The 10,489-nt window shown below is 35.5% G+C and overlaps 1 protein-coding gene across 1 annotated transcript in view; it reads right to left on the bottom strand.

The window, feature by feature from the left end:
- Window positions 1–5,965: 5,965 nt before the first annotated feature.
- GNPTAB (N-acetylglucosamine-1-phosphate transferase subunits alpha and beta) overlaps window positions 5,966–10,489 on the bottom strand; it is a 69,610-nt gene continuing 65,086 nt past the window's right edge. Inside the window, exons 18-21 of the mRNA XM_075600637.1 lie at window positions 9,675–9,773; window positions 9,090–9,257; window positions 8,692–8,782; window positions 5,966–8,100 (exon numbers count right to left, since the gene is read on the bottom strand). Coding sequence (XP_075456752.1) covers window positions 8,023–8,100; window positions 8,692–8,782; window positions 9,090–9,257; window positions 9,675–9,773 — 436 coding nt within the window. The 3' untranslated portion in view covers window positions 5,966–8,022. The remainder of the gene's footprint in view (window positions 8,101–8,691; window positions 8,783–9,089; window positions 9,258–9,674; window positions 9,774–10,489) is intronic.

The raw sequence follows: 10,489 nt of genomic DNA, 5'->3' as shown, positions 1-10,489 counted from the left end.
CTAATTGTTCTAGGGTTCCTACAGAAAAATAGACTACGCAAACTTTGTAAAAGATTTAATATAATACACCATTCCTACAGCAGCTTTACAGGAGAGCTTTCCTTTCAGATTTAGTGTGAAGCAAAATATTAAAGCGCCAGTCGCATAAAGAAATATTGACTAAATTTTCAATAAAGTTACAGTACCCATGCATGCAAAACATCTACTATTTTAATGTGTGTTTCAAAGACATGTCTCTCCAGATTTTAGACCCAAAGTCCTCTCTCAAAAAAGCACAACAAATTTCACAGAATATAGATGTACTGTGTTTGATGGAGGCTTCTTGAAGTGTAATACCTAATTGACATAAGAGCAATATAGTTCAAGATAAAATAGGACATACTTTTGTTTATAGAAGTGTGGATTACAGTCCTATAAATGTGATGATTTTGAAAGCACCTCCTCTTCTCCCACCACATATGCCAATCAATCATCATTTTTTTTTTTAAAGGAAAATTGTTTGAAATTTGCTATAACAGTGCTATTCAAATACACATTAGTTTTAAACTATACATTACCTTCTAACTCTTAAAAGAACCATCCAGCCTAAAATCTTGTTTTCTAATTTTTTCTTTTTTACACAGCATTCGAACCTGCAGAGCAGAACCGGGTTACTTTTAGACCACCAGCCTTCCCGAGATGCTCCCTGGTTTAGTTGCTGGTGCTAATTTATGGAGATTTAAACAGTCGGCCAATAAAAAGCAGCAACGTCATCCTCCGATAACGTTGCGGCTTCCTATTGGCTGAGGAGTCTGCAAGACTTGGCGGCCTTTTTGATTTCTCGCATTGGAGCTTTAACTAGACAGGTATGTTAACAAAATGTGCAGAAAAATGAACAAACAGGGTTACGGCTTTTATAAACTAGTGATGTAAGGAAACTTGCTTGTAACTGCGGAAAGCACGCTGATAACCATTGCTTTAATAAACCATGGCATATTGTGTCATTTATGCATCTTTTATATAAAATTTCCAAAAACAATGAGAATTTATTTAAAAAAGAAAATAGCTAAAAGTTATAAACCTTAAACAAAGTATAATTTATTATTTAGATTACAAGCAAACCGTTAGTGCAGTTTATTTACACACCTTACAGTTGCCATACATCAGCCATAGATCAGCCTTTCCCCCTTGCATTACAAGAAGTACAAATGATAAAGATGTTACAGCTCCCCCAAGAGTTATATATAAAACATGACATTTCATTTTTCCTCCATTCATGTTGTTTAAATCGCATGTTAAGCAGCACATGTAAAAAGCTAATTTCACAGAAAAGCCCTTGAAAAAGTAAAAATATTTCACATAAAAATCTCTTCATCTTCCTTTGACTTGTAGCGGGTTGAATAATTTTTTTTTTACAAAGCAGAAAATTATATATTTTCAACAAATCATGAAGAATCTCTCAAATAGAGGGCGTATGCAGCCCACACTGATCAAAGACGTAGTTAGAATTACTCTTTGTACAAATAAAAAAAAAACATTTAATAAGCAGCAAAACATATACAGTACATTTATAATTTGTGGACAACTTGTATATGTCTGTATTCAATGTTTTGGAAGAGAATAAAACCCGGCGCTACTAGCCTAATAAATAGATAAATGAAGCTCTAACCCTAAAAAACCCATCAACAGTAAAGGTTCTGATAAAGTACTGTGAGAAAATAAGGGGAGTGCTAACCAATGGAATAACTTTAAAAGTGCTGGGCTAAATAGACAAGTGTGCTTATATAAAAATCATCACCAATCCCTAGACTGGAGCTGTGTAATTAAAGTGCTAAATTGAAATATTCAAAGTGCAGTGCATAAATATACATATATTGGTGTACAGAATACATATAGATTATAAATATATTATACCAATTTCATGTGTAATATTGTGCAAGTTTATATCTTATATAAAAGGTAGGTGTGTATAATAACGTGCAAAAATAAAACCATGCGACAGAGAGGCTTTTTTCTTCAAGAGATCCTCAAAGTGATTGAGAGAGAAATTAACTTCAGTTTGTAGTTGAAGATAAACAGATTATGGTGCAAAATGTTACACTCCCATTGTTCGTTGTACAGGGGTCTTTTGTGGGGTCCTCATGCAGTCTTTCTTTCTCTGGTGTCCTGCTCCTCGCTCATGAGTCTAAAGGAACGCTAGGGATGCCGGCACACTCAGCCAGCGTTCTCTTCCTGTTTGTGATGTCACAAGTGTCGCGGGAAGTGGATCAGATGGTCTTGCAGCTGGATCACGGACCTCCGGACACCTCTCACTCCTCTGCCAACGATTTGCTCCTAGACTGTACACGTTTCACCTCGGGCTTCATCAGGAGTCTAAAGTGCATGTGTCTGGCTAACATTTATATACTCTATATGGCTAACCTTTTAATAATTGCTTAATTAGAGGAAATATTTTAAATACATCCAAATGTCATTGTGTCCTTCTAAATTTACAAAAGCTATCCATACAATCATATCTTACTTCTTATAAAATACATACAGCTAAGATTGTGAAAAACAATTTATACATATTATCTAATACATTAAACATTAAAAATTAAGAAAGATACAATCTCTATATATAAGTCAATATTTATAATGTATTTATATAATATACTTAAAATCCTGCTGTAAAAATGACATCAGTTCTAGTGTATGTGTAATAAACAATTACAGATTAATTAACCATTGATAACTTGATGTTCATTTTTCTACATGGCAGTAATATTTAAATTATTTGGAGTAATAAAAGTTATAACAGATTAACTCAATGTAATATATGGGGAAGAAAACAAGGAGACAAAAATTGATTAGTATATATAATATTTTAATATGATAATACAATGGGTTATAAGGAATTTAAAAATACCTTATAATTAAAAACCCTAACCAATAATTTATTTGCATTTGATCATTTACAAGAAAGTTATATACAATACACTCATTTAAAATGGAATAGTTTAAAAACAATGTTTTAAAAGGACCAGGTTTCTATCTCAGCATTTAGTCTGTTAGGTATTAAAGTTTATAATTTAAAAATCCAAAATGTTTCCCTTTGAGAAAGGGTTCGGATTATATCGCCACCTCTCCAATTTTTTTTGGACTTTTTCAATAACTATATTTTAAACCTGTAGGGTCACCATTGTTTTAATTTAAAATGTTTGGGGACACTATGGAAACATAAAGAAGGAACTTTTGACACAATGTGCACAGGTCTAGTTGTGTGTCCAACATACTGGAGCCCGCACAGACAGACACTCTAGAAGATATGACATTGTCTGATTTGCAATTTGAAGAATCTTCATTATAAAAATGTTCTCCTGTTTTAAATGAAAGAAAGAGAGGATCTTTCTTAATATTTAATGTATTGGATACGTATAAATTGTTTTTCAAAATCTTAGCGGTAAGTATTTTATAAGAAGTAAGATATGATTGTATGGATAGCTTTTGTAACTTTATAAGGACACAATGAAATTTGAATGCATTTAAAATATTTCCTCTCTAGTTAAGCAATTATTAAAAGATAAGCCATATAGAGTATATAAATGTTAGCCAGACACATGCACTTTAGACTCCTGATGAAGTCCAAGAGGTGAAACGCGTCGAGTCGAGGAGCAAATCGTTGGCAGATGAGTGAGAAGTGTCCGGAGGTCCATGATTCAGCTGCAAGACCATCTGATTCGCTTCCCGCGAGACTTGTGATGTCACAAGCAGGAAGAGAATGCTGGGTGAGTGTGCCGGCATCCCCAGCATTCCATCAGACTCGCTAGCGAGGAGCAGGACACCAGAGAAAGAAAGACTGGATGAGGACCCCACAAAAGACCTTGGAAAGATCCTCAAAAGACCACTGTACAACAAACATAGGAATGTACAAAATGTGAGTTAAATTGTACTCCATAATCTGTATAAATCTGTTTATCTTCAACAACAAACTGAAGTTTATTTCTCTCTCAATCACTTTGAGGATCTCTGGAACAGAGTACTGGGAGACTAAGAAGAAAAAAGCCTCTCCATTGCATGGTTTTATTTTTGCACGTTACTATACACACCTACCTTTTATATAAGATATAAACTTCCACAATATTACTCATGAAATTGGTATAATATATTTAAAATATATATTTATTCTGTACACCAATATATGTATTCAATGTTTGACTGTGAAACACTCCATTACATATCCGTCAATCAAACCAGAAATGTACCCTCTAGAGCAGGAGTTGCCAACTCTAGTCCTCAAACGCCACCAACACGTCAGGTTTTAAGGATATCCCTGCTTCAGCACAGGTGGCTCCAGGAGTGGCTCAGTGGAAGACCTGTTGGCCGCCCTTGAGGACTGGAGTTGGACACTTCTGCTCTAGAGCTTTGCATTTAAGAACATGGTCTACCAAATAATGGACCTACAGTAATCTTGAATTTTTTTTATGCTCATTGTTGTTTGAAGTTATGACGGGTTAGAAAATAAAAACTGAATGGTAGTGACAAATGTTATTGTATCTGATATCACTGCTGGGGAAATGTCATTTGCTTAAAATAAAGCATTACAGTATGAAAGAATTGGGGTATCGTGTCGGCTGCCTGTTTGGTGCATTAAGACGATGTAAATAGTTTTCCCAAAGGACACTGTCTAATCCCGGCTGTCAGAATGATCGACAATAGCTACAGTACTACTGAACATAAAAGGTTATGTCACGTACAGTATAATATTCTTTGGCTTCAGTTCAACACATGTAATCTGATCATTTAAGCGTCTACATAATAGAGGTCTTGTCAAGTTACATACCAAGAATAAGGGACATTAAATGACTTCAAGCAGATGACAAGTATACAAGATGAATCTAATGAAACGAGTAAATTAAACTTCTGTGTGATTGTTCAATCAATGCTTTTTCCCCTTCCAAAGTTTTTTGCAAGGTTACTGCAGTTAATTGTTAGACTCTTGTGGGCAATATTTATAAGGCAACAGACTTCCCTAACCTTGATTTCCAGGTATGGAATAATGTATTCTTCATTCATGTAAGCAACTTTTCAGTAGTTTTGAACGATTTTAGAAAAATTGATTGACCCAATTTACACACTAACTCATTTCAATATTTAATTTACTAGCAAATAATAAAACAAAAAAAATCTGCATTAAAAAAAGGCACACAAGTAGCATAAAGGGATTACACTGCAAACAAAGATTATAATAGCATGAGGAACACCATACAACTCTTACTTCTTGGCATTGTACATATAACTTACATCTTTCAAATCTGGTATAGCATTTTAATTATTTTGAGCAGAAAAAGTGTTCAAGTTTTCTAAACATCAAAATTAATTGCGAGTACGCTACTGATCCCCATTTACATTTTTTACTCTTAGAAACATCTCAATAGAAAATGCAGTGATCAAGCATGTGCTGGTATTTAACTCTTCCAAACCCAATAAATCTAAACTAGATTAAAAAACAAACAAAAAAAAAAAACGACCTTTTTTCATTAGGACTATTAAATGGATAACGACATAAAATGACATGGTAAAATTACTGCTCAGTGACTTGTGCGTAGGTGGCCGAGGGTGGAATCAAACCCACAAAGTTGTGCATTCTTGATAAACAAATATCTTAACCACTATACCATGCCTCTTCCCTACGATAACTTTTCATAAACATACAGTTAATTCAGTGGCGGAAGAAAATCCAGTGGGGTCCACTTAGGAAAAATCTAGCCAGTATAAATCCAAAGCAGAGCTGCAGAACACCTCATTACAAAATGAAATGCATCACAAGTTAAGTATCTAATCGGATTCTGTAAAAATGAGAAACCGTAACAGACATATTCATATGATCTAATATTATTTATGTACCAAATGATGTTTAAACTACACAATGTGCGTTAAAAACCTGAGCATTCCAAATATGTGCAAGACCTATCAGATAAAATGAAAAAAAGATACTGAAACAATGTGTATAGAATAGATGTATGTATTGGCAGTACAGAGAAGCAGATAAAAAAAAAAAAGAGCAACACAGCCGGTATGGAATAAAATAGAATAATTGCACGTCTTTGTACAAACCCCATCCTTGTAGAAAGGCCTACAAAAATCATTACCATAGTGTCAGTGAGAACAATCGGCACATATGCAATCAAATGCAATCGTTGTATATATAAAAAGAAAATATGCAGTCCTATCGCATATTTTAGAGCAACATCATATTGCAGTAGCTTTAAATACAGCAGAAGCGGTTTTCTTGGCTCTCCTGCAGGTACGTGGGGGGAGTGGAGACAAGGTGTTTGTTTGCGGATACGTGCATATGTCAATAGATACACTACTGGCTGAGTCTGCTCGACTGCTGCATCATTAACATAACTAAGAAACCCGTTAGGTGTTTAGGTGTCATAGGTGAGCAATAGGGATGGGCAATTAAAATTAAAAAAGTAATTCTGATTATAACAATATTTAGAAATTGGAATTAGAACAATGGAACCGAGGCATCCTCCGGAGCTGAACAATGGAACCTCCATTCTCGTGATACTTACCAGTGTAGTGGTCCTTCTGGGGGAAACAAAACGGCCGCCAGATCTTATGGTTCATGCAAGTCAATAGGAAGCTGTAACTTTATCGTTTGTGGCTTACAATTGGATTCAAACTGCCTTAGGAAAAACTGATTTCTACACTGGTAAGTAGCTTATGAAATAAGGGGCCCCGGGAGCTAAAAATAGCTTGTTTTAACTCTGGTGGACACCCTGGTTCCAATGATGGCCAATTTTGTTAGGTTTGCTACTTTAAACCTTTGCTTGCCAGAAGGGCCGTGGCACCAGAGTGCTACAGCCCTTGCAGCACATCGCGATCACGAGATCGTGACATCACAGATCACAGGAACAGAAGAGTTCTCCTCTTCCATTCCGCTGCCGGCTGGATCTGTCCTAGAAAACAATGTGAAAACCCATGATGTAGCCACTACGTCATGTGCCCCTGGAGTGTCCGACCCAACGAAGCAGTGGCTACGTCATGGTCCTTCCGAAGAGTTAAACTGCATGTTGTTCACTGATGGCAATACCATAATAAAATGATTACATATCACCTTATTTTATCATTGCAGTATTACTACTTTATCAGTGTAATGCTTAAATCTAGTTTATATAAGATATAACATGAAACACGCAATGTCAGAATGAAGTGGTGAAGATTAGCACAACTGTCCTTAGGTCTATCAAAATCTTTTCTTAGAACAAAATACCAGGTTGTCTTTAATAGACCAAATGTAACCTCTTCATTGCTGGTGAACCATAGAACAGATTGCAAGGCAAAACACTGATATCGCCTTCAGCCTGAGCATGGAGACACTTTAAGAACACGGCTGCAATAAAAATATACCACCACCATTACAATAGGTCAACATTCTCTGTACACAGGCACTTTACTTGTATTTACATGATCAAAACACAAATGCAGTCAGCAACAACCTCATAGAAAGCCATACAAAAAAATGATTACCATAGTGTTGGGGAAAACAATAAAAAAAAAATCCAGGATGGTCAGCTGAGAATTTCAGAAAATGGGGGAACTGTGAGGGCTGAACAAATACGGTTATTTTTTCACCCACGCAGAGCGTGTATGCACTGTCCATTCTAATTACGACAAAGAACGAACAAGAAGAGTTTTGTTTCTGTGACTTCAGAATCCTTTGGAATTGAAAGGTCAGAAGCACAACAAGCTACAGTAGCTGTTCCATACCAGCTTAGTTATCCCCCATATTATATTCCACTGGCAAATATACGCCACATTCAATGCAGCCGTGCCTCCTGCAGAATTCTTTTAAAGGATGATATCGCCATGAAATGCTTGTAAAGTGAAACCAGTTGATAGCAGCCACAGAACGCAACTTTCACACATTCACATTCTTCTTCATATTATATTGACTTCTGACGTGTAATCTTTCTCTCTCTCTCGATCCGTGAAGGTCCTGACATTTATTTTCCCCCCAGTACTGAGGTAGTCTTATTTTCAGTATATTCTCTTTTACACCTTGCTTCTTTCTGGACTCACTTCAATCTGCATTCTCCTCCTTGGAAAAATCCTTCTTTTAAGTGCAATTAGCTAAAAGACAGAAATAATAATGGGCTGTAATTGTTTAATTGTATACCATGGCTCTTCAACATATTGGCCCAGTAAGGGTTTTGGCAAAACTGATAAGTGATTAAAAAAAAGTCACTAAACAGTGTTCGAAAGCAGAGCATCTAGAAAATTAAAAATAAACCGATTTTGCACTGAACATCTTATTTGGCTGTCTTAAGGTGGGCTCTGTGTTTGGAAGTGTACAGTACCTGCCCAATGTTCTAAACGAAGGACATTTATAGCACTACCACCTGCTTTGGCTTCAGATGCCGAGCAACATTTTTTCCAAGTGAGCTAAATGGAATACATTTTTTCAGATACTTCTGTATACAAAAGTGAAAATGTTAAGCAAGATGCAACTACAAATGCTGTCTTAGTACTTGACTATTGCACCCATGTGTTTAAAAATATCACGGTTATGTGTACACAATTATTATCCAACATTAAAAAAAAAAAAAAAAAACCACTTTAGAAATGTACGTTTGATTTACCAGCAAGCCCAATAATGTATATACAGTACAATAGTTCAGTTGGTGAAAGCAAACACGTAAAGAGAAAATCAAAGAAAATTACCTGTTCAGCAAAAAAGGAAATGACTGTAAAAACTATCAAGGCTCCCAAGACACAGTGAGTCCAAAATTTTAACTTCTCTCTATAATTCCTCCTGTATAAAAAAAACAAAAAAACATTTTTTAATGTAAAAAAAAAAAAAAAAAAAAATTATGAAAGGCATACATGAAAAAAAACTGATTCAAATCAACACATCAAAAGGTAATTTCACCAAAACAAAGTTTAAATCTGCTCATTTTTTTTTAAAAATGTGTACTTGGTTATAAAAGGTTGATCTTGCTTATATGCCAAACTGTAATGCAGATAATTAAGTCAGACGGCAGCTGTTACGATCACCACCAGTACAGTATATTCCTTCTGTTCATATTACACTACACACAGAGAAGAGCTGTGAATGTTACCAATCCTGCAGGTCCTGCATGTGTAGAAAACGGTTCCGATATTCTCGTGGCAGCTCGAACTGAGAAGGTATTGGAAACATTGACTCGTAAAAGTCCCGCAGAACTGCCTTCACGGTTGGTGCATCTTTATGAATGTGGTTAATATTATCATTGAGACAAATAAATTTTCTGGAAGAGTTAAAAAAAATTGTAGTTAGATCATTTTCCTTTCACAATTCAATATTTGTTATAAAAAGTAATTTTCACTAAAGATGTCCTCTACAAAGTCCTCTCTCCTTTGCTTTAGTTTTATGGCATTAAAATTGCATCCAATTAAAAGTATACAATTATTTATTGTGCTTAGAAACATTGAATTTCAATTTTTAACACATACTGTATGCCCCAGTGATCATTTTATATATCCACATACTTTGTAGCTAACGGCCAATTCTGTGTTTGCCCAACAGGCTATTACACCTAAAATAAAACTATATAGTACAAATATTGAATACATGACATACAAACATAAAATTGTTATGCAATTAAGGATTTATTAATATGCCATGGTCTTGACATCATCCACAATGAACAGAAGGGTAATTGTACCTGGGAGTTTTCCGGATATCATCTAACTGGCCAACCACATGAGAAACGTTGGTGCGGATCATTTTAAATGCAATATCCTCTTCTCCCATGGTTTCAAATCTTGAAGGGTAAAAAGGAAAGAACAAATGCAGATAAGCCTATATTTACTATTGCATCAAACACATTCTGGTACCAAGACCACTTATGGCCCATTCATATGTCCACATGGTTGTTCCTAACTTGTATAAATAGACTCTTAAGTTAAAGCAGCAACCCTGGCAAAAAAAAATTAAAACGTGTTTTAATTTAAAATAAATAAATAAATAAAGATTTTTAAGCTCTGAGAAGGCTTTCCTCCTTGAGGAGCACTGGCACATTCACTGGTAATTATCACGGGAACCAGTGGGTTCCCAGCACTGAAAATAGCACGGTTCCACACTGGAGGACCCCTTGATTGATAGATCGATAGAGAAAAACATTCCCAGGTGGGATTGCTGCTTTAATCTTCAAAAATAATGTCTTTATAAACCCACAAACCCCTGATGACCATTTCTTTCTTTCTACAAACCCATGACTAGGTAGCTGCCTTGTCTTTTCGCCAACAGTTGCGCTGGCTCAAGAAAATGGCTATTGATAACATCACTGCCACCGAGCCAGCGAGTAAGGGAACATCAATATAAAATGCAGGGTGGTCCCCATTGACTGTCATGAGAAGCACTTTTAAAAGTACCGGGACTATTGTTGGGCAATATTTCCCAAATAGCAATTAGAAGTTGCGACACCGATCAGTCAAATAAGATTGCTACATAAAGTAGCGTAAACAATAGTTTGATTGA

The sequence above is a fragment of the Ascaphus truei genome, chromosome 5 (genome assembly GCF_040206685.1).
Source record: "Ascaphus truei isolate aAscTru1 chromosome 5, aAscTru1.hap1, whole genome shotgun sequence".
In the NCBI taxonomy this organism is placed as follows: Eukaryota; Metazoa; Chordata; class Amphibia; order Anura; family Ascaphidae; genus Ascaphus; species Ascaphus truei.
The sequence above is the reverse complement of the archived record's forward strand: the minus strand, read 5'-3'. Positions and strand labels throughout refer to the sequence as shown.